Source organism: Gracilinanus agilis, chromosome 4, assembly GCF_016433145.1.
Source record: "Gracilinanus agilis isolate LMUSP501 chromosome 4, AgileGrace, whole genome shotgun sequence".
Classification (NCBI taxonomy): Eukaryota; Metazoa; Chordata; class Mammalia; order Didelphimorphia; family Didelphidae; genus Gracilinanus; species Gracilinanus agilis.
Window position 1 is genome coordinate 254,436,175 of NC_058133.1, and position 25,746 is coordinate 254,461,920.

Genomic DNA, 25,746 nt, shown 5'->3' on the forward strand with positions numbered 1-25,746 from the left:
TCTCTCTCTCTCTCTCTCTCTCTCATTCTCTCTCTCTCATTCTCTCTCTCTCATTCTCTCTCTCTCATTCTCTCTCTCTCATATAACCTTTGCTTCTTAGCTTACCTAGCTTACTTCAAGATTTAATATCTTCTGAGGGAGGCCTTTCTTCTACTTTCCAATAAGCTAATATCTTCTCTTCTGTGATTACTTTCTATCTATTCTGTGTAGTTTGCTAGTTTTTATGTTGTTTCTTCATAAGACTTCCATGGGGAGAGATTAAATTTGTTTTCTTCATATCCCCGGCAGTTATTGCAGCATATGGTAGAGTAATCTCTTTAAAAATGCTTATTAATTGGCATTGTGTGTCTGTTTATCTTTTTTTTTTTTTAATTTTTTTTTTTTACTTTTTTTTTAAACCTTTGTACCTCGGTGCATTGTCTCATAGGTGGAAGATTGGCAAGGGTGGGCAATGGGGGTCAAGTGACTTGCCCAGGGTCACACAGCTGGGAAGTGGCTGAGGCCGGGTTTGAACCCAGGACCTCCTGTCTCTAGGCCTGACTCTCACTCCACTGAGCTACCCAGCTGCCCCCATGTGTCTGTTTATCTTGCATACAGTTTTAAATTTTTTTTTATTTCCAGAGCACGTAGAAAATAATTAAATAATTAGAAAGGTACAATGATAAAATATGATAAAAATGATAAAATGATAAAAGGTACAAAGATAAAATAAGAACACAAAGCACAAAATTATAATGCAAAGAATATGCATGCAAAATTAATTAAAAGTACATACATGAATATGTGTATTATATACGCATATGTGTATTCATGTACAAATGTAAGTATAATGGCTACATAGTAACTGACAAAAATTTTATCTCACTAATATTTGATAAGGATTATTTACTACTGACGGTATCTACTTAGGTCTCATCTCACTGATCCTAAAATTGTTTTAAAATTTCTAATGTCCCCCAATTTCCAGAGATCCTTTATCTCCCCTTACCAGTCTCTTCATTGCCCCCTTCATGTCTTTGTTCCTGAGGGTGTATATAATAGGGTTGAGGCTGGGAGTCACAATGGTATAGAAGAGGGTAAGGAATTTGCCTTGGTCCTTGGATGCACTGTTTCCTGGTTGCATGTACATATAAATTATAGTTCCATAGAAAATGGATACCACTGTAAGGTGAGAACCGCATGTATTAATTGCCTTCTTCCGACCTACTGCTGACTTCATCCTTATCACAGCTTTGGCAATCAAGGCGTAGGAGATGAGAATGAAGGAAAGAGGGATCAGGATGATGACAATGCCCAAAGCAAATACAGTCATTTCTATCGCTGTAGTATCTATACAGGCTAAATTGACCAGAGCTGGAAGTTCACAGAGAAAATGGTCCAGGATGTGATTTCCACATCTTGGCAATTTCAGAGTCATTGTACAGAGCACCACGGAATTAGCCAAGCTGATTCCCCAGGCCACAGACACCATCTGAAGGCAGACCTGTGGGTTCATGATAACTAAATAGTGCAGGGGTTTGCAGACAGCAGTGAAGCGGTCATAGGACATCACAGCCAATAAAAGACACTCCACGGATCCAAACCACATGTAGCCATAGAGCTGGATGGCACAACCCACATAACTGATAGCCTTGTCTTGTCCCCATAAATTTACTAGCATCTGAGGAATGATGCTGGTGGTAAAGCACAGGTCTAAGAAAGATAAGTTCCTGAGGAAAAAATACATAGGTGTATGGAGCTGAGGATATAGAAGAGATACAAGGATAACAGCTGTGTTTCCTATCAAAGTGATTAAATAGAAGACTGTGACAATTCCAGAGAGGACCATTTCCAGTTCAGGGTGATCAGAAAAGCCCAGCAGGATGAACCCATCTGGAGAACTATAATTGTTAGGCCTCATACTCCTTCAGTGCTTGTCTTCCCTAGGAACAAGAAAGGGAGGTATTTGTGATTTACAGAGAGGGATAAAATGTCAAAGTAATTTAGAGATTATAGGTAGCAAAAGAAATATAGCCTGCCAATGTTATTATAAGAACAGTTGACATGAAAAAGGAAGAGATCCTTTAGTTATTTGTTCTAGATCAGAGGTATTTAATGTATATATATAATGAACCCTTTCTCACAATAGGGATTTTAAAAAATCAACAATCAAAAGAAATGTTAAATTCCAGTTAGAAGTTAATGAAAATAAAAAAATGCTTCCCAGCCCCCTCCCAATCAATTCATGGTCCTTTTGAAATCTATCAATAGACATTCACTCCAGATTCAGAACATATGATCTAGATCAGTGGTTCTTGGGTTTAACAGTTTAGAATTCACTTCTATAACTAGGATAGTTCCATAGATAGTATAATATAGTATAAAAATTAGTATTCCTACAAGGAAAAGGAGATACCCAGAGGTTATGATTTGCCTGCTATGAAACTATAAAGTTCTGGAGTTGGCACTGGAACTCAGGTCTTCATGTTCTGTGTTCTTTCTTCACCTCCTCTTCCTCCGCCCCTACCTTTCATCATGCCAATAATTCAAAATATTGAGGTAAGCCTTTATTAACCTTGGTTTGTTAGCATCAGAAAGAAATTTGAATCAAAAACTGTTAGTTTTATTGTTTTAAATCATATGATTCTACATGGCCTAATTAATTTTCTACATAGAAACAACAGTTCCTTGACCATCCATTGAAGAATGTTGTTTTTTAAGTGTATTCCACTTATGGGCTTTTTAAGTGCAAGCCCTAAGCAATAATATGAGAACTAACATACAAGAATATATATATATATGTATATATGTATATATACATATATACATATTACTCCTACACCCAGGCTAGAAAAGAAAATTCCAGAGGCATACTTTACTACTAATGGATTATTAACATCTTTCTGTATCATTTCAAAATACAGGTCAATATATTGTGTCAGACATCCTGAAAGGAGTAAGAAGGTTCTATAAAACAATTATCATTAAAAGACTGTGGCATGGGGGCAGCTGGGTAGCTCAGGGGATTGAGAGTCAGGCCTAGAGATGGGAGGTCCTAGGTTCAAATCTGGCCTCAGCCACTTCCCAGCTGTGTGACCCTGGGCAAGGCACTTGACCCCCATTGCCCACCCTTACCACTCTTCCACCTATGAGACAATATACCGAAGTTAAGGGTTTAAAAAAAAAAAGACTGTGGCATCATCTGCATAACACCAAAAGTAATTGATAAATGAAATAAATACCATAAAATAGATAAAAATGAAAATATAATGAATTCAGAAAAAATAAATCTAGGAACATAGGCCATTAATATAATGAAGGATCATAACAATTTTAGAATGACAGCAAACATGATTTTCAACTACACAGGTTAACCATAGTTCTTCCTGAACACAGACAATTCTGGTGTGCAGAAAATGGAGAATTTGTTAGATCAATTCCCTAATCTCCCTTAACTTTCTTCTTTGGTTATCGCACAGCACTTTGTTTTTTCAGATCATGCACAGATCATTTCATTTCATATCACTTATTATCATTTAGCTACATTTTATCCCCTTTCTAAACTGTAAGGTCTTAAAGAGAAGAGTTTTAAGTCTTCTTTAATAAGAATCAGAATTTACATAGGTTTTTAAGGTTACCATAACTGATTCATGTGATCATTTGATCCCAACAAATATCCTATGAAATAGGTGCTTTTATCCCTATTTCACTTGAGGGGTTCAGATTAAATGACTAGCCAAGGATTACACAATTAGTAAGTGTCTGGGGCAGGATTTGAACTCATGTCTTTTAAACTCCCCATCTAGCAAGCCACTCAACCACCTAGTTGTCTTAAAATATGAGTCTTTCCTATTCACTAGACCAGTGTTGTGCACAGAGTAAATAGTTAATATGTTTGTAGTAAAGAAATCTCAATTAAAATTTATAGTTAGAGGAGCTCAACTATCCTGTATAAGATGTTGCTGCAATTTTGCACTGATATGAATGCTGGAAAAAAATCAAATCAGCTCTGTACTTAGCCTCTGTGATGCTGAAAAGTATGACATACTGAAAAGTATGTCATACAATCTAACATAGTACAACACTCTAAATCCAAAATGGCTTTTGAGATTATCTGGGCTAAATACTTTAGGTAGAAAATCAAGACAGAGTCAATTGTTGGGAAGAAAGTTATTATGAAAACTAATCCAAAACACTCTTAATTTGTGCCATTTCGCAGTTCTTAATGTCTGACTATTGGAATTGATGCAGAATAGTGTGATAGGACCCAGGGCTCTACCTAATTACTCTAGAACATCCCACACCTGAATTTAAAATCTATTGCCCTTCCTCCTCAATATAGAACTGCTTTCAAAGATCTGCACCTGGAAAAACCTTCCTTCCTTATATTTATGTTCCATCTTCAACACCTTTTCTAATGTCCAAATTGATTCAAACTCTCCTTTAAAAAAATGGTCATGGGTAATTAACAGCAGCTTAACACCGTCTGCTGAGACAGCTGCCTGCCTTCCTCCAGAATTCTCAACTTTGATATTAATTAGTGGTAGAGCTAAGATTTCTCAGGTTTCTCAGTTTTCTCAGGTTTCTCAATACCAAGATTTATTCTTCTATCTCTAATGCTGGGATAGAAAAATAATCATAATAGAAAAAAGATCGTATAATTGATCACATTAATAAAAGCAGCTAGAAGTTATAGAATTCTTTGATTTTTTTAAAAAGTGTTTTCTTTAGAATAATTCTATGATGTAGGAAGTACAATTATTCTATTCCAATTTTGCATATGGGAGAAATAAGAGTAAGAAACAATAAATAACATGCCTAAGACAAATAGTTCTTAAGTTGAAGACCAGGACTTGACTCTAGGTTTCCTGACTCCAGGATTGCTGATTCTACCAGAAACCAAGACACCACTGAAAAGCTAGATGAGACAATTCTACCTATGGAAGAGAAAGTTAGGCAAAGTTTGATAATTGTCTTTAGTTTACAAACAGATATTACACAAAGGAGAGTAATCTGCTGTTTTCCATCTTTTTCTGAATGAAAATAACAGAGTAGAGACAAAATGAAACAAGAAGAAATTAGGTCACAAGTAAAGAGAATCTAAATTATGAAAAATATAAGGTTCTAGAACAAGTACTTAAAATAAGGATTTATTTCTAGCTATGGTATAGAGTACATGGTGGCATGATAATCTATTATCTTTGAGATAAAATCCTAGAAATTGACACTTTCTCAAGTACTTTTCTTACCTAGAATGCCCAATGAAGAACTCCCTCAGTAAATTTGGACATCCTGAGTATACTTACACTTTCTCTTTGGAAAGGAAGACTCTCCTTTAATTAAGTTATGAGGGATCCATGGTCTAATTTTTAGATACTCTTCTGTCTTAGAGAGGACCAAAACTCAGGAAAATAGGAGGAACATTATGCATTCACATTATCAAATAATGCTGAAAGACTGATATTTTTGATGGCAGTTTCTTTTATTTGAATATGGCAAGACTTTTGACAAGAGATTTATCTGAGGCCTCAGAGATCAGTAATTAAACTCATTTAGAATGGTTGAAGTATAGAGGTAAAGTTAAGCAAAGTCTCCAAAGACAGCTTGCCTGAAGACTGCAGGTTATGTGTGTTGACACAAATCATTAACTAGTCAAGTATAATGACTTCCTACTGCTAGAAAGAACCTTAGAGATCATCTACATCAGTTCTCTTATTTCACAAAAAAAAAAAAACTGGGCCCCAGAGAGGTAGAGTATTTAGCCCTAGATCACAGGGCCAGTTACAAGCAAGAAAGGAATAAGAAATGGTCTCTTGACTCCCAACTCAGAATTCTTCTACTACAGTATAAACTCCAATTCAATTGCATAGGATTCAAATATATCTATGGTGGTTATTTCTAGTAAATGCTTAATACTAGATTTATTTATTATTTTTATTTCACCTTATCTATTTATTTGTTATTATTTATTCTTAGCCATATATTTTAATGTTTTATTTTAATATTTAATATTGATATTTTATTTATTTGATATTTTTGACATGTGATATATTTGGTTTATATTGATATTTTAGTATCAAAATGTATATATATTTATTTTAATTTATTATTACTTGCCACACAATGTATGACTAAATTATACATCAGTTTTCATTGATCTATCTTTATAATTAACTTTAGAGTTGATCTTCAACTCTTTATTCTTCCTCATCTCCCCTCAGCCAATCATTTGCCAAATCTTTTTAATTCTACTGTCCCAATATTTCTTACCTCCATCCTTTTCTCTTTCCAAGGGTTACGAGCTGACCTTAAGTCATTGTAACTTCTTGCTTGGATTATGGCAACAGCCTTTCTCCCTGTCTGAAGTTTCACCTCTCTCCAAACCATCACCCATGCACTAGCCTAAGTATTATTTCAAAATGACAGATCTGACCGTATTACTCCCTGCTCAATAAACTTCAATGACTTCCTGCAGTATCAAGCATGAACTTCTCTGCTAGGCATATAAAACAGAATTATGCACAATATTCTCCAGTCAAATTGATCTTTCTTTTTTCACTCATGATACTCCATATTGAGATCTTTGCAGAGGCTGTCTCCCGTGCCTGAAATAGACATTCCCTTCTCACCTTTACCACTTAGAATCCCTACTTTCCTTTAAAACTCAATTTAAGGGTTATCTTTTATATGACTCCTTTCCTGATTTCACCTAGCAACCAGTGCTTCCTTTGAAAAATGACCTTTTATTTTTTATATATTTTCATATGTGCATTTATGAATACATGCTTTCTGTCTTAATAGAATATAAACTCCTCATGGAGAATTATTTTATTTCTATCTTTATTTATGCAGAAGATAACATAGTCTGGTCCACAGTATGTGTTTTAATAAATACTTATAGATTGATTGTATATCATAATTATCATATCACCAACAAAAGCATACTTCTCTACTGCATGATGCCAAAGTGATTGATGAGGAATTATCCATGTAATGCCAAAATTACTAGTTGATTCAATGAAAGAATAATGATTTTGGTTTCTGGAACTCTATAGGCAAAACACCAGGATGATTGGGTGATTTTTTTTCATTTTACCATAGTGTGGGCACAAAACTACTTAAAGTTGAGATTTTTTTAAATTAAATTTTATTTATTTTCAGACATTTTATTTTCCCCAATTACTTATATATCATGTTAATATAAGCATTAACAATTTTCAACATATATTTTCCCAAATTATAAGATTCAGATTATCTCCATCCCTTCCCTACCTGCTCTCAGAGATAATAAGCAATTTGTATTATCATGCAAAACATACTTCCATATTGGTGATTGTGGTAAGATAATATTCATATAAAACCCAAACTCCAAAATAAAATCATAAACATTAATGCAATATATAGTATGCTTTGATCTGCATTCCAACTCCTACAGTTCTTTCTCTGGAGGTGGATAGCATTCTTTGTCATAAAACCTTCAGAATTGTCCTAGATCATTGTATTGCTGAGAAAAGTTAAGTCTTTCAAAGTTAGTCATCATGTAGTATTGCTGTTACAGATCATGTAGCTCTTCCCAGGTTATTCTGAAATCATTTTGCTCATCATTTCTTATAGGTCAATAGCATTCCATCACCAACATATACCATGATTTGCCCAGCCATTCCTCAATTGATAGATTTGATTCCAATTACTTGCTACCACAAAAAGAGTTGCTATAAATATTTTTGCACACATAGGACCTTCCTCCTTTTTTATTATCTCTTTGGACAATAGATGCAGTAGTGGTATTACAGGATCAAAGGGTATGCAGTTTTACAGCCCTTTGGACATAACTCCAAATCGCCCTCTGAAAGGGCTGGTTCAGTTGACAACCCCACCAACCCATCAGTGCCCCAATTTTGCCACATTTCCTCTGAAGTTCACCACTTTACTGTCATATTGGCCAATCTGATAGGTGTGAGGTGGTACCTCAGAGTTGTTTTAATTTTCATCTCTCTAATCAAGAGGGGATTAGAACATCTTAATATGGTTAATATCTTTGATTTCTTCATCTGAAAACTGCTTGTTAATATCCTTGACCATTTATCAATTAGGGAATGGCTTGTATTCTTATAAATTTGATTTAATTCTCTGTAAGTTTGAGAAGTTAAACCCTTTTCAGAAAAATTTGGAATAAAAAATTTTCCCAGTTTGTTATTTCCCTTCTAATCTTGATTACATTTGTTTTGTTTATAGACATGCTTTTTAATCTAATATGATCAAAATAATTCATTTTATATCTCATAGTATTCTCTATTTCTTGTTTGGTCATAAATTCTTCCTTCTTTATAGATCTTCTTGGCAAAATATCCTATGTTCCCCAAATTTACTCATGGCATCACTTTATCTACATCATATTTTTACCTTATCTTGACATAGGGTATGAGATACTGATCTAAATCTAGTTTTTATTGTACAATTTTCTCAGAAGTTTTCTGTTTAATAATGAGTTCTTATCCTTAAAGCTAGAGTCTTTTTGTTTCTAAAACTCTATATTGTGTATCTAATCAATTGCACTGATCCAGCATTCTATTGCTTAGCCAGTATCAGACTGCTTTGATGACTACTGCTTTATAGTTCATTTTGAGATCTGGTACTGCTAGACCATCTTCCTTGATTTTTTTTCATTAATTCTCTTGATATTCTTTACCTTTTGTTCTTCCAGATAAATTTTGTTATTACTTTTTCTAGTTGTACAAAATAATTTTTGGTAGTTTGATTAGTATGGCACTGAATAAGTAAATTAATTTAGGTAGAAATGCTATTTTTATTATATTAGCTGATCTGGCCCTTGAGCAATTAATATTTCTTCCAATTGTTTAGATGGGACTTTGAAAAATGTTTCATAATTGTTTTCTTGACAAGTAGATTAATAGGCATTTTCTAATGTTCAGTTACTTTAAATGGAATTTCTCTTTCTATCTCTTTTTACTGTACTTTGTTGGTAATATATAGAGATGTGATGATTTATGTGGATTTATATTGCATCCTGCAACTTTACTAAAGTTACGCTTTCAACCAGATTTTTAATTGATTCTCTTGGATTCTCTAAATACACCAACATATCATCTTCAAAGGGTGATAATTTTGTTTTTATCCTTCCCTAACATCCTTGATTCACCTCTGATCTTATTGGGAAGGCTTCTAGCTTATGCCCATTGTAGATGATCCTTGCTGAGATAGGCACTATTTATCATTTTAAGGAATGGCCTATTTATTCTTATGACTTCTAGTGTTTTTAATAGGAATGGGTGTTGTATTTTGTGGAAGACTTTTTCTACATCTATTGAAATAGTCATGTTATTTCTGTTATTTGGTTATTGATATGACTAATTGTGCTGATAGTTTTTTTTAATATCTCTTTCTGAACAAATGTTCAACCCCTCTGAGAGTTCAAGAAGCATTTGCTGCTAATTCAGCCACCCTTAAGCCTGTTGCCATTGTGGGTCCTGATTTGTTGTGCTGCTTTGAGTTCTACTTCCGCCTCAGTGCAATAGATATTTCATGCTGGCCTTATAAATTATCTTGGTCTGAAAAACTTTTTCACACCATCCATTTTGTTTTGGGTTATGTTTCTCCAAAACTCATTTTGAGACATTATATCATTTAGTTGTTTGGTGGGTGATTTGTACCTGTGTACCTTCTCTACTGTCACAGCTCAATACATAATCTTTCTAATAGATTATTTTAATTTATTAATTAATATTCCATTTAAAATGTTTATACCAATGTCCATTAGAGAATAGTGGTCTATAGTTTTCTTTCTTTGCTTTGTCTCTACTTGATTTATGCAGCAAAACTATATTTATGTCTTCCCCAGATTTCTAGATCTTGATTGGATTCTAGCAATTCTCTCTATAACCCATTTTCCCCTTTCTTGTATTCTCCCATGTTGTAATATAATCCGGGGGTGGGGGTTAGGGGAGATGAGATAAACCATCAATAACATTGATTCACCTGAAGGTAAAGGATTGATAGGTTCTGACTATAATGCCTCCAACCACATATTCATTGTGCTTTGCCAGATTTTTGCTTTCACTTCAGGCTCCTTGTGTACATTTGTCTCTAGATCTATAGTGGTGAACCTCTGGCACATGTGCCAGAGGAGACACTCAGAGCCCTCTCTGTGGGCACACAAACTGTTGCCTAGGCACAGAGCTCACAAGAATTCTTCATGCATGCCTGAGGACATTTCTCACATAATCTGCACCTCTAAAAGGTTTGTCATCACTCCTCTAAACTATGTCTGATGTTGTTGCTGTTCTTGGTTGCTGAATTTATCTATTTAATTCCAAAAGTTTTGCTCTCATATTTTTTTTCATTTTTCTTTTGGCCCAATCAGGAATCATATGTTGTCATTTTATTTGGTTTTTTTTAGTCCACAGATTCCTCTGTCTCATCAAGTGCTGGGAAATTTTCCTCTGTTTTATTTCATTCATTCATAGATTCTTATATTATTTTAGTATATTTAAAGGCCTTATTTGCTCCTGTCGAACATCTATTTTTTTCTGTTATTTTTTCCTGTTGAACATCTGCTTATCCTCAAGACCTTTAAGTTTTCTTCTTCATGGAATCTTTGGTAATTTTAATTTTTTATCCACCTTACTTCCTACTCTTAATTTTCCAACTCCTTTTCCTCTCTTTTCTTTGCGGGCTGTATTTCAATATTTCTCTGCCTTCTCCCATACTGGGCAGTAAACAGTTCACCAACATAAGTTTCTGCCCCTTACGATTTATGGGTGGTCAAAACTGATCTCAGATGAATGCTAATCTCTTTTCCTCATGCTGACTAGAATGTCCTACACACTCCACACATAATGGCTTGTTCAAACATCCCATCCCTCTCTCTCTGTTCCATAATCTATCCATCCAGGACTGGCAGTTCAAAAGTCTGCAGCATTCATGTTACTGGGAGGGCTCTGAGCAGGATCTTGTTCTTGAAGGACTGTGGCTGAATTGGCTATCTTTTATAGTTATGAAATATTTCTACAATACTAGATAGAGGGAGGGGGTCCATTTTATCAGGGTAGATGTTGTTGTAAGCCTGCACCTGTTCTTGGGTTTGCTAATGCAGCATCATTGCTGGAAGCATTAGTTATGAGAGAGGAGTTCTGTGTGAGCTCAGGGTCCTGAGTTTGGGGAGTTTTTTATCTTCTTTTTTTTTGATTCTGAGAGTCCTAGATCATTGAGAATGCTAAAGTTGCTTCATTTTTGGCCTCTAATTTCTGTTTTAAAGAAGTTTGAAAGATTATGGGGATTAGGGGAACTGATTAGTCTGCTACCTGATTCTGTATGCTATCTAAAAAATAGTAGCATTTACATTCTTTTAGGGATTTTTATTAAATATTTTTACTGAATTATGATCAGGAAGTTAAAAATTTAGTATTTCTGCTTTTCAGTATTTACAGGGGTGTCTTTCTGACCCAATATATGGTACCATGTTCTGGTTAGAGGTAAGAAAATTCTTTTTTTCCTCTTGTTTGGTGATAATCAGAATGCTGTCATCTCTAATTTTTGTTAAGTTATGTTCAAGTTCCTAATTCCTCTGTGGTTTATTATTTTGTTAGATTTCTCTAGATCTGAAACTATCCCACTATTATGGTTATACTAAGCATTTTCCCCTTAATTTGATTAACTTTTCTTTTAAGGATTTAGAGACTATGCTTAAGCATATTAGATTTTGATTCAGCCCCTCATTTTAATTATCTGTGAATCTGTTTCAAGTGATCATCTTGTAAACAAAATATTTACAGATTCTCCCTTTTAATCTATATCCAATTCACATACAACATTTTGACATTTTAATTATGTATCTTCCTCTATTTCTTATACTATTTTCTTTTATTACTCTTTTTTTCTTTAAGATTAAGAAGATATATAGGAACCCAGATGGAGTGTTTTCATAAAGTGGCCACTATCATCCCATTGTTTTCTAAATAGTAATTTTCCGATAATTCAATAATAATATAAAATTATTAATCATCATGATTAATGACTAATCAGAAGTCTTTACTTGGAAAGCTATATTTAATTACCTCAATTAGTAATTACTAACCAATAATACTTCCTTTGGTAATAGTACCAATATCAATAATAATAGCTAATTTTTACATAATTAATGCTTACTGACATTAATTAAAAACTTCATCTTCATTTGTATTTATAAAAAAAAAAGTTTATCAGTCTTTCTAGTCATTTAAAACAATCAGTTATTAGCATTCTCCATAATTTGAATTTTTATCCTCTAATTTTTTTTTTATTCTTTTTTTCTTTAAACCCTTAACTTCTGTGTATTGGCTTCTTGGTGGAAGAGTGGTAAGGGTAGGCAATGGGGGTCAAGTGACTTGCCCAGGGTCACACAGCTGGGAAGTGTCTGAGGCCGAATTTGAACCTAGGACCTCCCGCCTCTAGGCCTGACTCTCAATCCACTGAGCTACCCAGCTGCCCCTATCCTCTAATTGTTTTTGTATCCAATGTCCTCATTTTACTGATTAGAGATCTGAAGTAGGGGACAGTTATGGCCTCCCTAATTCACACAAGCACTAAGGAGCAGAGATGAGAATTTTCAACACAGGTGATTTGGTTCCAAACCCCCAAGATCACACACAGACCCATTATCAGTCATTCACTCCCTTCCTGGGATTCAGCTGATCTGATTATCTCCAACTGAGGAAATGCCATATAGCCCTGGCCTTGTCATTAGAAGACCCTTGCAGATTTCTTTATATTCCTTAGACTTTTCCATATCAAGTCACCTTATAGAATGCCCTCATATTATTGGACCACAGTTGAATTATGAATTCCCCTATTTGGGGACACTTTGGTTGGCTTTTCAGGTTTCTTTTGGTTTTGCTTATTTTGGGGGCAGAAAACTGGACAGTTCTGTAACTCTAAGTTAGAAGGTCACCCCCCGAAACCCTGAAAAGTTAGAGACTTGCCTGGCATTGCCAAAGCAACCCAGGGCAGTCATGCAGAGATCTGGCTCATTCGCTGCCTCTCATAATGACCATCATCACTATTTCATGAAATCCAAGGCATTAGCAAGTCACAACTTTTCAGACCTTCCAAGAATCCTTGTCTTTTAGCCTCATTCATTTTCCCTCCACTGATCCTAGTCAGTGAACACCATCCTTCTAGGGCCTTTCCCTGCTTCTCAACATTTCATAAAGATATTTCCTGAGTCCCCTGTAATCCTCACACTTGTCGTCTCACCTAAATTATAGTAGTGTATTATTACTATTGGATTAATTGTTATCGATTACTAATTAAGTATGCATTACTATTAATGTTATTTATTATTGTAAGAGGGAGAATTTAGGTAATTTATAGATATGAATTTAAAATGTGGCCACCAGGAATCAACAATTCAGATTGATTCCATAATTAAATCAGACCCAAGGCAAAGATATAGGAATAAAGAAAAAGGGAGAGGCTAGTCCAGGCCTGCAGAGGCCTGGACAAGAGAGAAGGTTAAAAGGCTAATTAAATTAGGCTGCAAGCCACAAGGCCTAGCAACCAGATAGGCTAGAGCCTACTTAAGGCAGAGTTTGGAAGCAGCCTAGGTAGGCCAAGGAAGTCAGCCTAACTTACCACCTGACAATACTGAATAGAAGCTGCCTGAGGTCTCAAGGGAGGTCCTTCAGCACCAAGTTCAAAGGAGGAACTGCCTCCACAGGAAGTAACCAACATACTTGAAGAGATAGTGTCTTTCTTCACTTCCTGTGGGTCTACCTCTAATTCAAATGGACAAATGGCAGTCTCGACACTGATTTTGGACTGCCCAAAGGGATGCAGTTCTGGGGATGGATACGAATATTTAAAATTAAATTTGAACTCCCAATTTAATAACTCAGAAGCTATTTAAAATTTTTTTGCTTAAATTTTTTCTGTCAATCATAGTTTACAAGTCCAAGTTAATATTATTTCTAATTTGTTAGATAATCCATTTCTTTTCAGAGCAATAATTTGCAAAATAAGGGAGAATTGACTCTTCTCTTTACTTGTTTCTATTGTAGTTGTCCTCTTCCCTGCTCTATAGCAAGAATGCTATCATGTGGAAATGTTGTTTGTAGCAAGATCTCACTCCAAGAATGGGAGACTCAAACTCCACTCAGTCCTGAAGTAAGAAAGGAATTTTATTTGAAGAAGTTTTTAAGTAACTATAGTCTAGCCTGGTGGAATGACCATAGGGGCTGGTAGCTAGTATAGTATACCCCATGGGAGGAATAGCCCTTTGAACTGACGGAGTAGCTCCATAGCCCTGGGCTAATGGAATAGGCTTTGAGATGGTGGAGTAGCAACTCTCCAGGTGTGGAGTAGCAGCCTTGGGGTCGATGTAATAGCATCTCTGGAGCTAATAGAATAGCTTAGGAGCTGGTGGAGCAGCTCTTCCCCACCTTTCTCATGTGGATCAGGGTTTGCATATTTTTTGAGTGCCCTGCACTGCCAGACCCTTTGGTGCACATGTCTCATGTTTTCCTCCCATCGTCCTCCTGCTGTCCTTTGTCAGTTAGGGTTATTTGGGGATAGGGTTAGTATTATTGTTACAGTTTGTATTCGTTTTATCATTAATATTATGTTTAGGGTTAGGGTTAACATTAAGGTTTGGGTGGGTGCAAGGATTTGTACTAGGGTTAATGTTAAGATTACGGTTAATGTTGGGTATGAGGTTGCAATAATGGTTAAGGTTTGAGATAGGTTTAGGTACTTTACCTAAAGGGTTAAGGTAAAGGTTAAGTTTAGTGCTAGGGATAGTGCTAGAAATGACTTAGATGTAGGGTTAGAGCTAGAATTAGTACAAATTTAAGGTTAGAGTTAGTGTTGTGTTAGGGCTAGAATTAGGCTTAGGGTTAGGGTTACTGTTGGATTAGGGTTAGGATTTGGGTTAGGGTTATGGTTAGGGTGAAGATGAGGGTTAGATTTAGGATTAGAGTTAGGTTTAAATTTAAGGCATAGGTTAGTGTAGGGTTAGGATTAAGGTTTAGGGTTAAAATTAAGGTTAGGTTTAGAATCAGGGTTAGGGTTAGTGTTTAGGGTTAGGGTTAGGCTTAAATTTAGGGTTAGGGTTAAAATCTGCTTTAATTTTAGAATAGGGTTAGTATTGGATTAGGGTTAGGGTTAGACTTGGGTTTAGGTTTAGGGTTAGGGTTACTGTTGGGCTAGGGTTGGGGTCTTGCTGCTCTTCTGAAATGCCTTTATCGAAGTGGGAACATAATTAAGGTAAATACAGAAAAATGCAAATGGTTATTATAATTGCCTAATAATTCAGAATTAAGGCAAATATAGACACAAGCTATGGCTCAGAGCAGCTTGACAGTTCTGTACTAAGGTGCAGAAGAGAATAGTTCCATTATGAGTGATTAAGACTACAGATTAGTTAACTTATTAGTAATACAAATTTTGCAGTTTATGCTCAGCTGATGCTAATTGGTGAGATATACCTTCACTGCCCATCGCTCACCTCCATCAGAAAGAGATAACATTCTTTTCCTGAGGCTGAACATACCAAGAAAAAAGGAGGATCTTCTCAGAGGGGGCTTCATTTTCAAGCAAGTAAATTTAAATTGATCCCATCTCAAGGGCTATTTTCTGATCATATTCAAACAGGTACAAAAATTCTTTTTTTTTCTGGCATATACACACATTTAAAAGATCCTTAAGATGAAAATGATAAGTCTCCAAAGTAAAATAAAAGTAATCTAGGCACTCATTCTCTCTCCCACTATCTTACTGGAATTCTCTGGATTCCAAGGAAAATTTCTATTTTTTTTTCCTTTTTCTATCAATCAGTTCCATTTGTATATGAAATTTTAATTGTGAGAAAATAATGAATCCTGTATATTAGAATTCTCTTAAGAAGAATAACATCTCATTTCAATAGTCTTGTCCCATTAATGCATGGAAAAAGATAAAACCAAAAGAAGCTTACTCTATTCTTCAATTGTAGCTAGATGGTTAGATGAATAGAATGCTGGATCTGAAGTCCGGAAGATCTGAGTTCAGATCCTGCCTTAGATAATTTTCTTAGCTGTGTGAGCAGAGGCAAATCATTTAATCTCTGTCTATCTCAATTTCCTCTTCTGTAAAATGAGAATAAAAAAAGCACTTAACCCCTAGACTAGTTTTACAAATAAATTGAGATATTTGTAAATCATTTTGTGAAATTTAAGACGCTACATAAATACTAAATAATTATAATGATTGTGATATTTTTTAATTTGTTAGTTGTTATTAGGTACTATAAATAATTAAAATTATTAATAATAATAAAGTTTCCTCTTTTATTTGTAAAGCCTCATCAGTTTGCCATTTTGCTTTCTTGCTCTTCTTTTTGTAGTGTTTTTGTTGTTGTTGTTGCTATCTCCTATATCATATAGCAAATACCTATCTATTGTTGTTCAGGCAGTAAAACTACCAAGTCTGATCCCTCAAGTCAATTAATCATTTCCACTCCATATTCATAAGCGTTGTTATTTAGATCATACTTATATGGGCTGATGGCTTTTCTTCATTAGTACTTAACCTTCCTGTAGTTATCTTTTGCTTTTCCCCAGTAGTGTGTTGAACACCTTCCAAATTGAGGTATTCATCTTCAGGTGTCATATCTTTTATGAAGAAAGCAAATTACCTGTCTTATGAAGTTTTATAAATAGCCATACAAAGAACAAAAGAGAAAAGTAAAGAAAAAGGAAACATATACCCAAATGAATGCACAATTCCAGCAAAGAAAAATGAGATTTCCTTGAATAAGCAATGCAAAGAAATTGAAAAAAATAACAGAATAGGAAATATAACAGATCTCTTCCATAAAATTAGAGATATTGAAGAAAAGTCTCCTGAAAAAATGGGTGTAAGATAAAAACAGTATGAACTTAAAAGAAGTAAAAGATATTTAAAAGAGGTGGCAATAGTATAATAGAAGAACTGTATTAGAAAGCTTTGATCACTGATCAATTGATCAAAAATATCATTGATAACAGTGGTGTAGTTAATGATCTAGAGACAAATATCCAGCAGAATGAAATCAAATAGGCCTTATTGCTAGCAGTAATGTTAGTGGAGGTGACAAAATTTCAGCTGAGTTACTTAAAATCCTAAAGTATTGCACTCAATATGCCAACAAATTTAGAAAACTCAACATCTTTCTCTTTTTTCATCTGGGTGTCAGCAATTTTACCTAAGTGCTAACTTCGGTGATAGGAATAAAGGAAGGCATTATATTACCATTAAGTATCCTGAATTTGAGTCTCATGGTATTCCTGTTCACCTATCTAAAATTCATTATGTTTAAAAGTGAATTAATCTTCCCCACCTAAATTTTCCCTCAACCCTACTTCTATCACTAAATGACATATTCATAAAGTTTTTTTTACAAACTGTAAAGTACTAAGTAAATGTTAACTATCGTAATTGTTGCTGCTATAATTATCATTATTCTGATAATGCAATCTTTCTCCCAGTATACCCAGATTGTAATCTTGGAGTCATCTTTGGTTCTTCCCTCTTTGTCACTCAATACCTCCAATAAATTTCCAAATCCATTTATTTTTAATCACCACAATCCCTCTCACACCTAGCCCTTCTTCTTTACTACTACTGCAACTACCCTATTCTCATCTTTTAATAACAGTAACAACTAGCATTTATATAGTGTTTTAATGTTTGTTGTTCTTTTTCACTTGTTTCAGTGGTGATGAATTTTCATCAAATTTGATTTTTACAACCTTGGGAGGTAGATGATATTATTATCTTAATTTTACAGAAAGGGGGAAATGGGGTAAAGAAAGGTTAAATGCCTTATCTGAAATTTTCCTGACTCCCTGTCCAAGGTTTTATCCTTCACCTAGCTGCCTCTTTTCAAGTTTGGACTCTTTTAATGCACAACAAAGTATTTCTGCCTCTTTTTAAACTTCTCTATTTTACTGTCTGGGATATCTAATTGTTAGAGTGTTTGGCCTAGAATTAGGAAACCTTCTCTTCCTAAATTCAAATCCAGTCTCAGATAATAGTTGTGTGACTTGGGAAGAGTCACTTAAACCTATTGGCCTCAGTTTTCTTATCTATAAAATGAGATGGAGAAGGAAATGGCAAACTACCCCTATATCTTTGCCAAGAAAATCCCAAATGGGGTCTTGAAGTGTTGGACATAACTGAAAAATGGCTGAACAACAATTTTATTGTCTATGGCTGTACCCATGCAGTCTTCCATTACCATCATTTCTCTGGTCCTATTGTCTTAGTGTGAGATCTATTGCTTTTCACCCCTGTTCCCATGTTTCTCCATTATATTTAGGGGTTGAATGGAAGTCTTTCTTCTTTGCCATTGGTTCAAGATTGTGTTCCTCTTTTAAGCGAACAAAACCACAAATTCTATCTAACCACTTATCTCAGATTAAGAAAGAAATATTTACTTCAAAGGTAAAGCAATAGTATTTGCTTTACACAATTATTGCCCCCAAAACCCGAGTGGGGTGCATAATAAGTAATTTGGAACAATTTTTTAAAAACAAATTCTCAGTTGCATTTTTTCTAAAATATTTTCTTCACATTGTAGGATTATTTGAATGTTGGGAATTGTTTTTTTGGTGTTAAATATTTATGACAATAGTATACACACACAATAGATTGTTATAAGAAATTTTTGAACCAAATTCTAAACCACATTTGAATGACGATTACAGTATGTTATTTTTCTCAGGCTCAGGGTCAGAGGAAAGTGTAGGATGAAGAATCTTTTCCTGAAAACTTTTCCCTTGCCCAACATGAATACAAACTTCTTATATTCATAAGGATGAATTGGAAGGATTCCATTCCCCTTCCCCATTCAACTAAAGAAGGTCCAGTCAGCTGTAATCAGCCAAAAAACCAAACTTGATTCAAATTCTCAATCAATTTGAAAGGAATAAAATGTTCGATCATTGGCTAAAGACAGAAGACACCAACAAGGAAGTATCTCATGATTAGCTGAAAGAATCCAACAGAACTCTAAGTCTTTATATAGCCCAATAAACCAGTTTAAGATCATGAATTCCAGAAACAAGCTAGCCTAATGGTGGAGGAGCTCCAGGTAAGCATCTGAAAGGAAATCATTTCTCCCTAGATGACTGTGTGAATTGAGGTAATCCATCAGAGCCATTAGTGGTCCCATTTGTGATCAGAGTTGGTTACAGAGTCCAAAGGAACCAGTAGCTTTGGCTATTGGAGAAGTAGTGGCTGATAATAAAGGAAGTATCTTCAAATGATCTTTGGTAGCTCTTTTCTGAACAGTACCTGTGAAGATACATTAATTATCATGCCAATTGACAATATTCTTTTGACTATATTGCACAGATATTCAAAACTGCACTGACTCAATTCAGACGTATGGCAACAGAATTACAAAGACAATGGTTCAATAACTTATGATTAAATTGTTAATGATAGGTTATCCATTCTGTAATGCTATGGGAAAACTATTCACTATGACTAAAAGTTTGGATTGAAAGATCAAAATTATTTTTAGTAAAACAAATAATTTAGTAAAACAATAATTTAATAAATACACAATGCTATAAATACATATATGTATATGTGTATGTGTGTGTATTCCAACTTACTTTATTCTCCTTCAAGAGTGTTCAGAGTATTGTAGTAGGCATTAGGGAATAAAACATTTAGATAAAGAATGTTACTGCTATCATAGAGCAAGTAGTCTAATAGGAGAATTAGATACATAGATTGACAATTATAATATAAAATAATTTATGACAAGTACATCAGAGAGAGGAAAATTGAAGTGCTACATGGAAAGGAAAATATAATTACTGGCAGGAGTAGTTAAAGAAGGTTTTATGAAATATGTAGTATTTAAGTTTAACTAATGAGTAGGAGTTTATTAGATGATGAGGTGGGAGAAAGGACCTTTTGAGCAAAGGGAAGGCTATGAGCAAAAACAGACCATTAGGGAACCAAAAAGGAATACAATTTTTCTGAGGCATATGCCTCAGATATGTACAATATAAAGTAATTTTGGCATCTCACTTTAATATTGGGTGGGGTATTAATTAAAATAGAAAATTACTCTGTCTCTTAAAGCACTGGCACATTATATTTTGATTTATGTCTGGGATCAAAAACCAAAAGTGTTTACTATATAATTTTTACTTTCCCAATTTGAAACAAATCTTTGAACTGACTCTGAATGATTTATTAAGTTACCCAGTTTCATTAAAATAACTAATGGGACAACAGAAAGAGGAACTGATATCCAGTTTAGGTTTTGAAATTTGCTATTAGTTTTATTATGTTATGTAAAGCTTTTGATAGTACTCATGGCATTAAAAAATCCCAATTCAAATTTATTCTTCAATTCAATTGGGCTTCAATTCAAAAGTATGCTGGTTTAAAGGAAACTGGTTTCATTTTTAAAAAAAATTAGACTAATACTTTATGATTATTGTAGCAAAGACGTGTATAGAAATGTTTCATCTAGCTTTGTCAGTATAATGTACAAGTCTGAACTGAAAGGATGATATCTTGTTGTTCATAGTGATTGACTTCTTGTTGGAATCCATACAACATACTATGGAATAAAAGTGTTATTGTGAAATAAAATTTGGTGATGGCATGCAATCCAGGGTTTCCTCTAGACACCCCAAACTCCAGAACTGTCATAGATCAAAAAGGATGGAGGAAATTCTTTCCTTCCTTGTATTCTTGTAGTGCTGAGGAAAAGGTGACCCTGAGCATCAGAGATGCACAATAGGGAAAGATGCCTGAGAGAAACATTTCCCTTGGATTCTCTCCTAGATTTTTGATGAACACAGATATGCACCACCCAGTTCTACTCTGATAAGCATCTGGTTATATCTAAGACATGTAATCATCCTCTGAACTATTCAGGTCACCCCTTGTGTCTTCAAGTCACAAAACATCACTACATCCCTGATCAAGCAGTAAATATTACCCCACTTATGACTACATAGTAATCATCCCATCTGCTCATCTCTAGTCATATAACCCCTTTTGAAGCCTACAACCTATTTCCTTTGGGATGCACTGTCTACTCTTGAACTTGTCTCACAGTCATTCAACTTACATTTAATTGAATAAATCTTACTTTTTTAAAGCTAATTATTGGAGTCTGTCATTCCTGACCAAGGGTACACATCCCAACCTAGGGTTTTAATTCAAAGCTCTCCCATATCAGTGACAGTAGTGACATAATGATTCAGCAATATGTAAATTTACTTCCAGGTATTTTACAAAATGTTATTCTCTGATACTATGGGAAAATTTACATACATTTTAAAAAATGTTGATTGTGAGTAAATCTGCAGTGCTTGAAAAACAAATCAATCCTGAAAGATCATATTTACTGAAGTAGGTTGGTTTATCAATTTGGTTTCACAACATTTGTACAAGTGGACTATAAGTTTAACTACTATTGTCAATGTAAGTATTCAGAGGGTGTTTACTATCTTTTGTTATGAATAAAATTCTCTGAAGACCATTGATTTTTAAATTATTTATTAAATAGCAAAAAGTGGTCCAGAGAAAGAGAGAGAAATAAGCACTAGCTGTATGGCTAGCTGTCTCTTCTGAGAGCAGGCTGAGTCAGCCCAGAGTCAGACCATGTACTCTCCTGAGTCCCTGGATCTAGGAAAAAGGACTGAGTTCCTGTCCCCTCCATCAATTTATGCTCTTCATGATGTCCTTTTCCTAAATCTCTCTAATTAAAGGACTCAGATCTCAATCAGGACAAGAGGTGGGTCTTCTAGATACCAGGAGTACAGAGTATTTAGGATGATTGCACAGAGCATGTGTACTTTTCCCAGCTTGGAGGCTAGCTCAGTGACCTCATTACCTAAAAGAATCTTTATTTAGAGTTAAAACAGAGAACTCCATCAGTCTTTACCAAAGTGTTATAGGTCAAAGGGGACATAACAATTTCCTTTCTAGGAGCATCCACCCCCCACCCTTTTTTAGACTTTCCCCTAGATCTTCAATTAATATAGATATGGACCTTTCAGTTCTAATTTCATAAGAATAAGTATCTAATCATATCATCCATCAAATTCCTCTGATCATCACTTAAACTCTCAATCTCACTCTACCTCCCTTTTCTTATCCTGTAAATCCTGCTATCAAGGGGGCATAAAATCCCCAGACCCTATCTCCTCAGGGAGGCAGTATTCCACCTGCACACTGTCTCCCAGCCTTTCAACATGACTTTCAAATTAATAAATCTTCTCTTTATTTTTAAGCTAAATTTTGGAGTCTTGCATTTTTGCAAAGGGACACCTGTCCCAAACCTAGGGTTTCATCTCAAAGTTTTCTCACAACAACACAACTAGGAAGTTTCTGAGGCCAGATTTGAACTCAGGACCATCCCATCTCTAGGCCTGGCTATCAATCCACTGAGCCACCTAGCTGTACCCTTCTATTAGTTATCTTGAACAAAGATCCAGCATTATATGTATTAGGGATGAATTAGAAGTCTTTCTATTAAGATTGGGTTAACACAAGGTTTTGATATAGTTCAAAAGTTACTAGCTGTAACACTAAGAGAAAAAAAGAAAAAGTGTATGAATAAATTGAAAGACTATATAATAATAATACTTTACTATATGAAATAATACTTTATAAATGAGACGGTGATTGAAAAAACATAGAGTAAACTGAAAAATTTCTTGATAATTTGAACAATGTTGCAGGATATAAAAGGAACCCACAAACTTATCTCTTAAAACCCACAAATATCTCAGATAGATTTAAGGTTTGACGAATAAGATCTATTCACTAATTATTAATTACACAAAATATATTGAACAGCTTCAGAGGAAGAAACATAAGCTATCAATACCTGTATAAAAAATACCAAATGATAACAAGTTAGAAAAAAATTCAAACTAAAGGATCTCTTAGTTGTTGCTTTACTTCAATTAGCTTTGAAAAGTTTAGCAATGAACTTTTGGATAAGATGGAGCTTGAGTGACAGGATTGGCAATTACAGAATTTGGAATTCACCCAGGGGACATGAGCCAAGTGCAAAAGACAGTTGGGACCACCTCTATAAAAGCCCGTGGACTGAGCCACCCAGGACCTCTGTTTTGAGGCAGGGGACCTTGGGAGAGGGTGGAGAAAGGGTGGGTAGGCCATAGACCTGCTAATGCAGCATCCATATCTTAATATCACAAGAAGCTTGATTCACCTTACTACTATATTGAGCTGAAAGACAAGAACAGCACAGCTGCTAAGAAGAATATCACTATCCCTCTTTTTTTGGTTCAGGTCATGGCCAAACTGGACCAGGGATTGTGAGAGGGGAAGAATCTCCAGTCAGTATCAACTTGCTGCTCTTAGATACAAACTACCTTAGTGCTATAGATTCAGTATAGCATTTTCCCAACACCTCTTTCCTAGTCCTGTTTTACCCTTATGACTTAAAGCAATAAACCCTGTTCCAACTTAATCCAAATGGAGAGATTGGCATTCTTTCCTAGGCTAGTAAATATCTATAGCCACAGGGAAGGTATTCATCAAACCACAGTCAGAATAGCATTGTCCATTTAGCACACCAACGACCAGCCCATAACCAGCCTTACCATCAAACCCAAACCCAAGCCAGGGAACTAGAGGAGTTGTTGAACCTACATACAGCCCCTCACTGGATTCTTAGCTTGGGTACTGTTAAGAGGCAAAGGCTTGGCTAAGCTCAACACCCATAAGCCCTGGTGGTTACCAGCACATCTTGGAGATCACTCAGGCAATCCTTTCCATCACTCAGCCTTAGATTCTCCTACTACCTGAGGATCTAGGGCAAGCTAGTCAGGCCTGGCTCATTGAGCTAGTAAACCTAGCATAGTGCCTATTTAACATTAAGTACACAAAATATATTGAACAGCTTCAGAGGAAGAAATATAAGCTATCAATAGATATATAAAAATTGCCAAATGGTAACAAATTAGAAAATTTTCAAACTAAAGGATCTCTGAGTTTTTGCTTTATTTCAATTTTTGAAAAGTTTTGAAAAGTTGACCAAAAAATAGCAAAATTACAAATGTTGGTGGACTTGTGGTATAATTGTGAGTTTCTGTATGCCCACAAAGTTACTAAATTTTTAATACTTTTGACTGACCAATATCATAAGTTAGTCTGAAATTTGCCAGAATTCAAAGGAGGAAAAAAAACCCAGAGGCACAAAAAATATTTATAGCAGATTTCTGTGATAGAAAACAAAACAAAACTCTGGAAACTAAGAGCCTAACCATCAAATGGGAATAGATAAATAATGTACAAAATAGTACTCTTGTCCTATAAGAAATGATGAAGAGTTCTGCTTCAGAGAAATTCAAGAAGACTTATATGATCGAATGCATAGTGAAATGGTCAGAAACAGAACAATATTTTTTATTGTGATGTTTTCTTTCTTATTTAGAATTTTTTCCATGGTTACATGATTCATGATGCCCCCTCTCACTCTTTCTTCCCCTCTCCTGAAGCTGACAAGCAGTTCAATCAGAACAATATTTTCTAATAACATTTTTTCCTTTATTTAGAACATTTTTCCATGGTTCCATGCTTCATGATTGTTCCCACCTCTCTTCCCTCCCCTCTCCCAGAGTTAACAAGCAGTTATACTGGGTTATACATTTATCATACATTTCCATTTATTCATATTTGCAATAGAGTGGTCTTTTAACACCAAAACCCCAATCATATCCATATTAAACCACATGAAGGATCATATGTTTTTCTTCTGCTTTTCTGTTACCACAGATCCTTCTCTAGATGTGGACTCCATTCTTTCTCATAAGGACAGAAATAAAAAATCAGATGAGTAAAGGGACTCTCCCATGGGATGCAGCAGAGTAGATTAGAAACCAAAATTCTACCATATGTTATCTACAAGAAACATACATGAGGCAGGTAGATGCACACAGGATAAAGGTAAGAGGCTGGAATAAAATTTATTGGGCATCAACTGAAGAAAAGAAGGCAGGAGTTGTAGTCATGATATATGAATAAAACCAAAGTAAAAGTAGATCTAGTTAAAAGAGATAGGGAAAGTAATTGCATCCTGATTAAAGGTAGTATAGACAATGAAGAAATATCAACACTCAACATGTATGCACCAAATGGTATAGCATCTGGATTTTTAAAGGAGAATGTATTGGAGTTCAAAGAGGAAAAGATAATAAAACTATAGTACTGGGACACCTGAATCTTCCTCTACCAGACCTAGATAAATCAAACCAAAAAATAAATAAGAAAGAAGTAAGAGATGTGAATGAAATCTTAGAAAAATTAGAGTTAATTTGTATGGAGAAAAATAAATAGGGACAAAAAGGAATTGTAATGGACGGTTACCAGGGATGTTAACTATTATTATTTGTGGGTTCACACTGGGGTAAGAGAGACAGGAATGACAGATGGACAGGACCAAACAAGGTAGGGAGACCAGGGTTTACTGCCAAGGAGTTAACTGTCAACAGAAATGGCATTTAGACCCAACAGTCACTTAGCCCACCTAGGCAAGGACCTATGGAACCAACAGGCAAAAAGGTAAAAGTTTATAACAGTTTAATTGAGGGAAAAAATAATAAAAGATCGGAATAAGGAATTCTACACTAACAAGCTAAGGGCAAACCACAGGGCCAAGGGAGGGACTTATCTACACTAATCTAAGACCTAAGCCAGGCAGGAACCAGAGAATAACAGGACTGGAGTGGGAATCCTCACAGTAGA

At 35.0% G+C, this 25,746-nt stretch overlaps 1 protein-coding gene across 1 annotated transcript in view; it reads right to left on the bottom strand.

The window, feature by feature from the left end:
- LOC123246337 (olfactory receptor 2W1-like) overlaps positions 1 to 1,900 on the bottom strand; it is a 10,637-nt gene extending 8,737 nt beyond the window's left edge. The window contains exon 1 of the mRNA XM_044675247.1: positions 989 to 1,900. Within this exon, the coding sequence (XP_044531182.1) occupies positions 989 to 1,900 (912 nt within the window). The remainder of the gene's footprint in view (positions 1 to 988) is intronic.
- Positions 1,901 to 25,746: the final 23,846 nt, after the last annotated feature.